Below are 13001 nucleotides of genomic sequence, written 5' to 3'. Positions count from 1 at the left end.
GTATTGGCACAACTACCGCCTGCTTCCAACTTTCAGGCAGTTTCCCTTTCCGCCTCACCTTATTATAAAGGCCCAATACTTTCCCCATTGCAGTGTCACTGAGATGAGCAATCATGATGTAACACATCTCATCCTTCCCAGGAGATGTTACCCCAGCTTTAGCTAATGCACTCTTCATCTCAGCCAACGTAAAAAGGCCATTCAATGTATCCCCCACCATCTCTTTCTGATCCAGGAACCCCGGATGTTCTCCTCTGACCCTCTCTCTCCTCCATGCTGCCCCTCTTCTGTCAGATTATTTGAGCTGTGCACCTTCACAAATACCTGGGCTGACATCTCTGCCTTCTCCACATCTCTCACTGCAACAATCCCCCCCACTTACAGGGAGATCCCAATCTCTTCTGACCCAACTCATCCTTTTAATCATACCTCTCCCACAGGAGTGGCCCTGCCTATGTTTCCCCAGAACCAGTGCCAATACTCCCTCTTAGCTGTCCTAATGATCCTCCTTACTACTGCTTGTGCTTGTTTATACTGAAACAGGTGCTGGTAATTATGGGACCTTATCAACATTCTGAAAGCGCTGTTCCTACTCTTCACTGCTTCTCTACACCCTTCACTCCACCAGGGGACTGCGTTACTCTTTCTCCCCTATGTACCCATAGGAATCACCTGCCTTGAGGCCCCTACTATTGCTCCTATTATTCCGTCATTGACTGTTGCTATATCTGAATTAAGATCTACCTGAGACAGCTTCTGTTCACTCAACTCTTGAAACTGACACCACTCAACTTTTCCAAATATCAATTTCTTACTGATTCTTTCTCCCTCATGATAGGATGATAGTGATCACGACCTACTGTACAGTCGTGGCCAAAAGTTTTGAGAATGACACAAATATTAATTTCCACAAAGTTTGCTGCTTCAGTGTCTTTAGATATTTTTGTCAGATGTTACTATGGAATACTGAAGTATAATTACAAGCATTTCATAAGTGTCAAAGGCTTTTATTGACAATTACATGAAGTTGATGCAAGAGTCAATATTTGCAGTGTCGACCCTTCTTTTCAAGACCTTTGCAATCCACCCTGGCATGCTGTCAATTAACTTCTGGGACACATCCTGACTGATGACAGCCCATTCTTGCATAATCAATGCTTGGAGTTTGTCAGAATTTGTGGGGTTTTGTTTGTCCACCCGCCTCTTGAGGATTGACCACAAGTTCTCAATGGGATTAAGGTCTGGGGAGTTTCCTGCCCATGGACCCAAAATATTTATGTTTTGTTCCCTGAGCCACTTAGTTATCACTTTTGCCTTATGGCAAGGTGCTCCATCATGCTGGAAAAGGCATTGTTTGTCACCAAACTGTTCCTGGATGGTTGGGAGAAGTTGCTCTCAGAGGATGTGTTGGTACCATTCTTTATTCATGGCTGTGTTCTTAGGCAAAATTGTGAGTGAGCCCACTCCCTTGGCTGAGATGCAACCCCACACATGAATGGTCTCAGGATGCTTTACTGTTGGTATGACACAGGACTGATGGTATCCCTCACCTTGTCTTCTCCGGATAAGCTTTTTTCCGGATGTCCCAAACAATCGGAAAGGGGATTCATCAGAGAAAATGACTTTACCCCAGTCCTCAGCAGTCCAATCCCTGTACCTTCTGCAGAATATCAGTCTGTCCCTGATGTTTTTCCTGGAGAGAAGTGGCTTCTTTGCTGCCCTTCTTGACACCAGACCTTCCTCCAAAAGTCTTCACCTCACTGTGCGTGCAGATGCACTCACACCTGCCTGCTGCCATTCCTGAGCAATCTCTGTACTGGTGGTGCCCCGATCCTGCAGCTGAATCAACTTTAGGAGACGGTCCTGGCGCTTGCTGAACTTTCTTGGGCGCCCTGAAGCCTTCTTCACAGCAATTGAACCGCTCTCCTTGAAGTTCTTGATGATCCGATAAATGGTTGATTTAGGTGCAATCTTACTGGCAGCAATATCCTTGCCTGTGAAGCCCTTTTTGTGCAAAGCAATGATGACGGCACGTGTTTCCTTGCAGGTAACCGTGGTTGACAGAGAAAGAACAATGATTCCAAGCACCACCCTCCTCTTGAAGCTTCCAGTCTGTTATTCGAACTCAAGCAGTATGACAGAGTGATCTCCAGCCTTGTCCTCGTCAACAATCACACCTGTGTTAACAAGAGAATCACTGACATGATGTCAGCTGGTCCTTTTGTGGCAGGGCTGAAATGCAGAGGAAATGTTTTTGGGGGATTCAGTTCATTTGCATGGCAAAGAGGGACTTTGCAATTAATTGCAATTCATCTGATCACTCTTCATAACATTCTGGAGTATATGCAAATTGCTATCATACAAACTGAGGCAGCAGACTTTGTGAAAATTTATATTTGTGTCATTCTCAAAACTTTTGGCCATGACTGTAGATTCCTCCAAAACCTCCCAACTATATCTGTCTGCCATTGAATTTGAGATCCAGAGCAGATTCATTTCCAGTTACTGGGTCAATCCTGGTTCCCCGGCCATCATTACGACTCACAAGCCCTTTCTCGAGAATTGTAAACTTCAGAGAGGATGTGTTAGGTTTCTGTGTCATTGTGCAATTTGTAAACTTTGCCACATGGTGCTGTGTCTCCTCATTCTTCTCATTATTATGAGGATCAAAGGATGCTCTAAAGCAGTGTTTACCAACCAGGGGTACTTGGCCTATCTACAAGGGGTACATGAGAAGACTCATGAGACGATAGGCTTACTGGTTAATAAGTGCACATGAGGGTGTACTTCAGGGGGACTCCGGGCAGAGCAAAATTCAGTTAGTGGTACAGTAACCCAAAAGGTTGCGAACCACTGCTCCAAAGGATGCCGCTCAAACCCAAAATAAGTTTAATTAGGAAATATAATATTTTGCCCTTCTTTCAAATTACAAAAACACATTATTCTAACTCAGTATGAATCTGGTAATGTTTGGCTTGTGTGACTTTCACACGAAGAGTCACTGATGAATAATACAAATATTTTACAACACTCTTCTGGTCTGGATATCATCTTACCATATTTGACAGAGCACATCCTTTTGTTATGAGCAAGCTAAGGTTTTTCATAGCATGATGAATCCTTGAACTTCCTGAGAAGAGAATGGGAGGGGGTGCAGGCGGATTGTGAGTTGGTGGTTTAGACTATCAGTTTAGTTGAAGCACTGTGTTGTTTGTGAGCATAGTAGGCAGCAGAGGCGGCTAAAGTGAGGAAGCAAAGCTATTGAACAGCTGTGTGTATCTTATACACCCCTACCACCAACGCTTGCGCCCACAAACACAGGAAAAGTTCCAACAAAGACAAAAGACGGTCATAAAATATATATTTTGTCTATTCATTCAGCCTTTTAATATTTTTTTCACCATCACTTTGTTTCACTTCCATAGCATCTCTTTTTTTGTCCATGTGTGTAATAGGCTAGGGAGCCAAAGGCAGGCCTGTTTGAATCATTCTAACATGTAAACACTTAACTTAATGGATTATTTCAGAAGGACGCCTTACGCAAGACCACTCAGGCCTTGCTATCATCATGCACTATGTCTTCTTCCTGTCACTAACTAGCCTGAGAATAGAAGACACCCAGTGATGTCATCCTGACAAGACCGGACACAGCTGGAAGTCCATCTGCATTTCCTGTATTCACAGAAATGACTGGATGTTTGTTGAAGGGTATAAGAAAAGTCACAGTGTGACGTTAGTGGGACGGCAGAGTTGTGTAGGATGTTCTTGGGGCGGCAGGTAGCTAGTGGTTAGAGCGTTGGGCCAGTAACTGGAAGGTTGCTGGATTGAATCCCTGAGCTGACATGGTAAAAATCTGTTGTTCTCCCCCTGAACAAGGCACTGTTCCCTGGTGGGCCATCATTGTAAATAACAATTTGTTCTTAACTGACTTGCCTATTAAAAATAAATATTCAACTTAGTGGAGGGTACCTACCTACCAGGTAGGTAGTATGGTATGAGGTTGAGTTGTAGAAGCTGCGTTAGAGAGACCGTAGGGGAGATTGCAGGGACAAAACACAATTTTTGATTGGTGGAACATTTTCTATGATATCAAATGTAATATCAAAAAATTGTCATTGTAATAGGAGTTTACAGTTGAATAAAAAGGAGAGCAGTCATAAGTCAATCAAAAATCAATCCGGTCTATTACAAGTTGCAAAAGGGATACCATCCAGCACAGAAGCAGAGAACATGTCAAACCGGCCTTCTCTGAGCAGTTGTGAACTGATTAGATTATCAAATAGTGTTCACAGAATGTCATCAATACAGTGCAACAGTGAATAATCAGTGTGTCCTCAGTCCTTGTACCTGGACCTTCAGTAATCTCTCTCATCCATAACATTCAGCATCAAGTCTAGTGAAACTCTAAACATTGTGTTGATCACTCTAAACTAAATATGAGCTTACATTTCCTTATTACGGGTCATGAGAAAAAAGAAGAAACCCGCACACTGCTCTTGATAGCATCACTGCTCTTTAATAAGCTTTACGTATCGACCACAAGGCCTTCGTCAGAGCTTTAGCTTATTATTTCATATCTTATTCAACTATTAAGGGCTTGTAAGTAAGCATTTCACGGTAAGGTCTAAACATGTTGTATTCGGCACATGTGACAAATAAAGTTTGATTTGATTTGATTTGTTACCATGCACCTGCAAAAAAGTTAGCTCAGATGTGCGAGTGGCTTTTGATTTTTTTCCTATTACGGTCATCAATTCCATTTCAATCTCAAAACAACAGATATGATTTAGTGATAGTGATTCTACAGTATGTGATGTTGTTGTCCAGTGTTCCAGGGGAGTACTGTCTAGCACAGTATGGTATTGTAACCATGAGGGCTACTTCTGGTCTCAGCTGGGACCACTGCATTTACCTCAAGGTTACACAAGGGGCTGATTTGCCCCCCAAGACATTTCACAAGATAAACACATTGGAAGTATAGACAAAGAGGTATTCAAAACAATGTTTTTTCTATGCTTGTTTTTCCCTTTTCAATGTAGGAATACAGTACAGAGATGTATATGGTACAGAGTGCTCAGTGTGATCTGATATAGGCGATACTTTCTGCTATAGATTAGATCAGAACTCTAGGATGTGGTATAGGCCTACTGCTAAATGGGACCTTTTACTATGATGAGATTCTGTTGTTTTGGCCGAGCAAACAACCGCTGGGCTGTCACGCTGCATTAGTGCTCTGCAGGGGAGGTTTCAATGGAAAACGCAGCAAGCAGCAGTTTATTGGAATTTCTTTGTTTTATAAGCTACAGATCATACTGAGTAATCAGAGGCGTCATGCCCATAGGGGGCACAGGGACACATGCCCCCTCAGATTTGTACTGTTAAAAAACATTTTGAAAAAAATAAACAAAATTCTCTGTAATACTACTAGCCACTTAGCAATTGTATGAAGTTGGCTTTAGCTAGCGCAGATAGGTTCCCAATCTCCTAACCTCATATCTAGCTACCAATAAGCCCTTTCAGGCTATCAATCAAGTTAGATCAGCTTGCTAGTCTAACTATTTTAAGTCACATGTCTGCTGGAAGGTTTGGTATACTTTAGAAAATCAAGCAATAACTAAATGTACTGAATAAGACACATTCTTTTCAATCTTTTACACAGATTTTAGCAGAGATGCAGAGAAGCTTAAACTTCTTGTCACTACAGGGGGTGCTGTTTCAACTTTGTAAAATATCGTCCCCAAATTAAACTGCCTCGTACTCAATTCTTGCTCGTACAATATGCATATTATTATTACTATTGGATAGAAAACACTCTCTAGTTTCTAAAACCGTTTGAATTATTTCTCTGAGTGAAACAGAAGTCGTATGGCAGCGAAATTCCTGACAGGAACTCCAAAATCTGAAAATGTTGACTGTTCTAGGATCAGTTTAAAACTCTGTATGTATCCTATGGGTCGACATGAACTGCATGCACCTCCCCCTGGATGTCAGTAACCAATGAGAATTGGAATGGAGTTTCTAGGCAGATCTGAGGCCATATAAATAGGCTTGGCACGAGTTGCGCACCCTTTTCAAGATTCGCCATGACGCAAGGCAGACATCAGCATTGCTTTCTGAAAAGCTCACGTTATCGCGTTAGATATATCCGGCTGTGTTTTTCTTCGATATAGGTGTTAAAAACATCATAATGTAGTTTTTTTAAACCGAGTTATATCAGTTTACATGAGTATATTTCGATTTTTTGAGTTTTCTTTGTGCTGCGCTATGAACAGTTGGACACCTCTGAGCCACATAGCTAACGTTTGCTGCTAGTTCCAAAGTTGAAGAGGACATTCTACAGCCGAGCAACGATTATTATGGACAAAGGACAACTTGCCCAAGATTCTGATGGAAGCTCTTCAAAAAGTAAGAACTATTTATGATGTTAATTCGTTGTTCTGTGGAAAAATGTAAAATGATTATTCCTCCATTCATTTCGGTGGGGTCTCGCTATAACGCACCCTGTATGTCATAGTAACGTTAATTTAAAAATCTAACACAGCGGTTGCATTAAGAACTAATTTATCTTTCATTTGCTGTCCAACCTGTATTTTTTAGTTAAGTTTATGATTATTTATTGATTAGATTAGGTGCCTCTCCAAGATGGCGCCGGCCAGATTGCCTGAAATGTTGCTACTAATCACATTGTATAACCACGATTTGTGCTGCTAAATATGCACATTTTCGAACAAAACCTATATGCATTGTGTAATATGATGTTACAGGACTGTCATCTGATGAAGTATATCAAGGTTAGTCAAAAATTATATTTCTTTTGCTGGATTGTTACGATCGCTAACCTTTGCTGCTGGTAAATTGCTTGTGTTTCTGGCTATTGTGGTAAGCTAATATAATGCTATATTTTGTTTTCGCTGTAAAACACTTAAAAAATCTGAAATATTGGCTGGATTCGCAAGATGTTGGGCTTTCATTTGCTGTACGCTGTGTATTTTTCAGAAATGTTTTATGATGAGTATTTAGGTATTTGACGTTGGTCTCTGTAATTATTCTGGCTGCTTCAGCGCTATTTCAGATTGCAGCTGCAATGTAGAACTGTGATTTATACCTGAAATATGCACATTTTTCTAACAAAACATGCTATACAATAAATATGTTATCAGACTGTCATCTGATGAAGTTGTTTCTTGGTTAGTGACTATTTATATCTTTATTTGGTCGAATTAGTGATGGCTACCTATGCAGGAAAAAAATGGTGGGAAAAAAAAGTTGTGTCTTTTGCTATGGTGGTTAGCTAATAGAAATACATATTGTGTCTTCCCTGTAAAACATTAAAAAAATCGGGAATGATGGCTGGATTCACAAGATATGTATCTTTCATTTGGTGTCTTGGACTTGTGATTTCATGAACATTTTATTATATGATATCCCTGTAGCTTTAGGCTAGGCTATGCTAGTCTGCTTTTTTGATGGGGGGATCCCGGATCCGGGTTTGTGACTCATTAGAGGATATTTAGTTTCTCTAAAAAAACACCTGTCAAGAGGATACAGATAGCTAAAGAGGTATGCTTAGATATGCAGAAAAAGGTGCATATTTTTTTTTACATAGGATTAAGCATAATGATTATGGTTTTAGATTGCAGGAAAAGGCTGTTTCAGGTGTTTGAAAAAGGCAACATTCTCAAACTTAACCCCCTCCGCCCCCACACCCACATCCTCCGGCATCCTCACTTACTTTGTGCCCCCTCAGATTTTGGGGATGCATGACGCCCCTGTAAGTAATGGTACCCCATAGTCATCTGGTCTCCAGATGTAGAGAATGAGCTGCATCCATCTGGCAGCTCCCCTTCATTACATTTTAGCCAGCAGCATACCACCCTGTATTCCACTGCTGTCGTGCCTCTGAAGCTAAACAGGGTTGGTCCTGGTCGGTCCCTGGATGGGAGACCAGATGCTGCTGGACGTGGTGTTGGAGGCACCCTTTCCTCTAGTCAAAAGAACTATCCCAGTGCCCCAGGGCAGTGATTGGGGATATTGCCCTGTGTAAGGTGTTGTCTTTCAGATGGGATGTTAAATGGGTGCCCTGATTCTCTGTGGTCATTGAAGATCCCATGGCACTTATTGTAAGAGTAGGGGTGTTAACCCCGGTGTCCTGGCTAAATTCCCAATCACACCATCATGGCCACCTCATCCTCCCCATCAGCTTCCAATTGGCTCATTCATCCCCCCTCCTCTCCCTGTAACTATTCCTCAGGTTGTTGCTGTAAATGAGAATATGTTCTCAGTCTACTTACCTGGTAAAAAAAGAATGCAATTTGAATGAGGACAGACAGTGAAGCAAGCACCACAGCAGCTTCAACTCAGCAACCCCCGTGCAAATCAAACATGTGTTGTTAACTTTCTACAGATGTTTGGTCTCTGGATGCTGTTAACATTCTCAACTAGGAAGCATTAAAAAAACTTTCCTGTGGGAAATATCCCGCGGGGTCATGGACATGGCACTTGATCAACTTAAAAATACACATGTCAACTTAAAAACACACTCCTACAGTATATTAGGCCTAGGTCAAATCTTTAGGCTAAATCTCAGGAACCGTATTTAAAGTCTCCCAGTCACAGAGCTGTATTATCCATATTATCTTCATTTTACCACTGTTACTCTTTGTGAATAAAGGCCCTTAACTGTGATCCGACGTACAATATCATGTAGTGTGTTGTATTTTGCATGTACAGTAATGTTCTGGGCTGTTGTTGTTTGTTCATACTATTGGTTGTCTGTTCCTTGTTATCTTCATAAGATGTGCGACATTCTGTGAGCTGTCCAATCTAACTGATATGAACATAAAATGAAATCTCAGATCCCTTCGAAAATTAAAATCGGAGTTCCTGTTTGTGTTTCGAAATCCTATGTCCTTGTTGTCATTTTGAAAATAAGTTTTTGTGTACATGCGGTCTGTGTTTGGTAGTGTAAGTGCGATCTGTGTCCAATTCTATGTTTATCTATGTTGTATCAGTCCAACCAGAAACCATCTGGTTGTGAGATGACCGTGCATCCTTCCCTGTAAGTGTACTGTTAGTATATAGTACAATATACTGTTGCACTTGGAGACATTATTTACTTTTTTCTTCATTCTATAGATCAATAAAGAACCATTTGGAGAGATTCAGTACAATATTTATGGATCATTGGAGCTAGGCCACAGTATATTAGCTCAATTTCTCCCTCACTTCAATTGTTGACTGAAATTTACACTAATAAATTTAAACGGTAAACCCACACACAGTGGCACATACATAAAAACAGTTTAAAAATGTACACTTTTACAAAGAGCAGCTTTACCATTTACTGACCTAGCAAAGATGTGCCAAAGTGTCAGCTCAATGCCATAGTCAAACAATCCAAGGTAAGTGTTTCCTTCCTAGATTCGTAAGGGACTGAAAGTCCAACAGTAAACACACTTTTATACGAGTGGAGATCTTATCTGAAGGACATGGGACATACCATCAATGATGGGAATGGAGCATAAAGTAAATACAGGAGCAGTGGTTTATGGGAAACACATTGAGTGCATCTGATCAAACTAATTTGAATTCAGTGTGATGCGTTCCAAATGGCACCCAATTTACTACATATTCCCCTATGGGCCCTGGTCAAAAGTAGTGCACTATAAAGCGATTAGGATGCATTTTAGGATGCACACACCGTCTCCCTCTGACTTCCTGCCTTAAGGGCAATGACACTTCTGTTTAATAAACAACATAGCTATTTCAGTCTTAAACAGTTACTCAACCAGATCACTGCCAATGGAAGCCCTGCTGGCCTTTTACTTAATTAACGATCAACATAGATGCAGGGCTTCAGACTGACTGAAAATGAATAGAACCACGGAAGGGTAGGCACCACTTTTGAAGAAAATAACATGAATCATTTTCAAAAAAAAAAACATGTCAGGAAATGAAAAGAGAAATACAGGAACACTTGAGTGGCCGTATTGTCGCAGCAGTAGTTAGGATGACATACTGTACACAGCACACAGATGAGGACACACAAGTCAAAACCAGTCTGTTCTGTGTGCATTATGAATAAGACAAGCCAACGCCTTTGTTTCGAATGGAAAGTTACTGGTATGAGTAAGTACTTCAAGCTGAAACCCCATCTTATCGTCACACATTACAACTAAATCAAGGATTGAGTATCTGTTGAGGAGTGGCTTATTGCAAAGGTACAGATGAAACATTCCAATAAATGTTAGGAACGGCACAGTGGTCACCAAATGTCTAAACATGTTGTACCGTGCTGAACAGGCAGCTATGTTCACCTTCTCAGGATTGGGACTGTATAGCTTTCAGCCTTAACAGTTGGTCTGTCTGCTTTTTTCGAGTCCCATGTAGGTGACCTGGCCGTCTTGTCCATGTAATCTTATTCATTCTGATCTAAATCCTCCTTTGCTGTGAGACATCATATGAATACGCGCTTCGACGACAGCTGGGTTTGGGTTCTGATACTGAAACATTTAATGTAAACATTCAATATAATACAAGGACATTATATTTGGTTTTTCAATCATAAAATGGTTTAAGATTAGATCATGTTTATTGACCTTTATTAATATAGTAAATACTGGACCCATTCGTCCAGGAGATCGGTCAAATGAACATTTCAGTCCTATAAATTTCTGATCATAAAGTTTGTATATAAATATAATGAAGCAATGAAATAAGTAGACACATCAAAATGCTAAGTCCTGTTCCAAATCCCAAATCCATATTGTGTGGGTATAACATGTCAGCACCGCAACCTTCCCCATCTCTGATATCTTCCTCAATCTATTCCAACCTCCTGTCAGGAGGTCAACAAGTGAAAATGCTGCACCTCACTAAATGTTTATTTGCAAGTACACACTGTGTAAGGGGGTCCCTTCAACCAGTGGATGTCTAGTCTGTAAAATCACTTCCTGTGTCACTTAGGCTCCTGCTGATATCAAATGGTCCCGTTACTGTAATCCTTCTAGAGTGGGTCATTGGCCCCTGGTTCCATATGCATGAAATTATGTCTTGTCCACTCTCTGCACTTCCTCGTTTTGGAGCTCCATGGGTGGGTTTGGCGGTGAGAGTTTTGGCCCAACGGGGAAAGCCTTTTCCCGTGGGAATGTGGGGGCCTCAGGGGGCCTCTGGGGCTTACACAGTGTCAGCTTCCTCCAGAGGAAGCGCAGCACCGAGGGGCTGAGGATGATGAAGAGCCAGGGGTCGATGATGGAGTTGAAGGACAGCAGGCGGAGAGCAGCGAGATCAGTGCCATAGCTCTCATTTGACCTGCCCATGAAGTTGATGAACACACGGAGCTATGGGGGACACACACACAGACACACACACACACACAAAGAGAAAATGCATCATAGTCAGTTATTCAGAATTTCAATATCAACAAAATATGGTTATCAAGTAAGACAGTATCCTTATTATCTATTAAAGGCCAGGAAGTATTGGTTGCAGCTAGTAGGCTTGAGCTATAACAGGTGCAAGAACACTGCAAATAATCACAATATGTCAATGGTCTTGCTCCATGTAAGCCTTTCATTATTGACATGTTAAATGTTTAAAATGGGTTGTTGTTGTTTATGATGATGTAACAGAAGAGGACATGGTTATGTTAAAGACCACCATTTTGAACTGTAACATATGTGAAGAAGAGATGCTTGGGTTGAGAGAAGGGAGGACACAGACACACTGCACATTAGACAGTGTCTCTTTTCAACACTTTGACCTGCAACATCGAAACGAATGCTCTTACCACTAAAGGAAACGAACAGATGACAAAGGTCACCGTTATGAACACCAAAAGCAGAAGATGCTCCACTTCCTCCGTCATAGAGAGGGATCTTTCGTAGAACCGTATCCGTCGCGATAAAACACGCGCTTTGCACCTCCTATACATCATAATTAAGTGGTAGACGACAGATAAGTTACAGACCACTGTGGTAGAAATCATGATGAGAGTCAATGACGCATACACACCGACGTGTACTTTTGGTTTGGTTTCTAATGGGACCATGTCAAAGAAACACCAAGTCCCCGGGCAATATTGAACGTATTTTCCAAAGCCCACGAAAGGTGCTAGGCAGAAAAGGATGCAGATCAGGTAGATGAGTGTAATTGTGATGTACCCGCAGCGTTTTCTCAAGTGCCGTTCGTAAAAATACGGGTGTCCAAAGGAGAGGTAGCGCTCCAAAGCCATGGCGCACAGAATAGCCAAAGTGGCGAGGCTGAAAAATGTCATGCTGAACCCAAAATAATCGCATACTGTTCCGTTTTCACCCATACCCATCAAGGTCCTGTTTTGTGTATAGGAGGCTAGTACGAGAGGACTGACGGAGAAGGTACCCAGTAGGTCCGTAATCACCAGCGCGGTCACCAGCACCTGGAAAAGGGATGGACTTTGCCTCCGGCGTCGCATCTCCAAAAGGACCAAGGCGATTAAATTGCCCAGAACTCCCGCCGAGAACATTGCCGCGGACATATAGAGATTCCCGGACGAGACATTGTCTCTGTCACCGCAGGTTAATTTAGCTTTGTAATCCATAAAAAAAGTATTAACCTACTCCACTAAGCGGTAAGCGCATGACCTGATCAATTTAACTTTTATGCAGGAACAACGTCCGCATCCAACTGACATAAGAAATGCGGCTCATCTCGTGTCAACAAAAACGCTGATTTCTTTTCAGTCCCACCCACGCAACCATGTGATTCACTGTGCTGAGAGTGTAGTGTGAGAACACACTGTGCGCGTTCCTCTGCCCAGGTGTTGCTGACGCATTTCAGATCTTACAACGCATGGATAGGTAGGCCTATTTTAAGTATAAGCTAATGCCGCGTTCAAAACAACTGGGAGCTCGGGAAACTCAGAATTCGCAAATCTTCGACTTCCGACTTCAGTGCGTTCAAAACAACTGGGAACTCGGAAAGAAAACAGCTCCAGCTGGAAAAAATCTACTTGAACAGTCATC

The 13001-nt window shown here is 41.7% G+C and overlaps 1 protein-coding gene across 1 annotated transcript; it reads right to left on the bottom strand.

The window, feature by feature from the left end:
- Nucleotides 1–10897: 10897 nt before the first annotated feature.
- On the bottom strand, nt 10898–12720 carry LOC139582588 (prostaglandin E2 receptor EP2 subtype-like). Its single transcript, XM_071412721.1, has 2 exons — nt 11789–12720; nt 10898–11339 (listed from the first exon to the last, which is right to left on the bottom strand). Exons 1-2 carry the CDS (start codon nt 12575–12577, stop codon nt 11046–11048), a joined length of 1083 nt encoding a protein of 360 aa, XP_071268822.1. The 5' UTR covers nt 12578–12720; the 3' UTR covers nt 10898–11045.
- Nucleotides 12721–13001: the final 281 nt, after the last annotated feature.

This window comes from Salvelinus alpinus, chromosome 8, assembly GCF_045679555.1.
Source record: "Salvelinus alpinus chromosome 8, SLU_Salpinus.1, whole genome shotgun sequence".
NCBI classification, from domain to species: domain Eukaryota; kingdom Metazoa; phylum Chordata; class Actinopteri; order Salmoniformes; family Salmonidae; genus Salvelinus; species Salvelinus alpinus.
The sequence above is the reverse complement of the archived record's forward strand: the minus strand, read 5'-3'. Positions and strand labels throughout refer to the sequence as shown.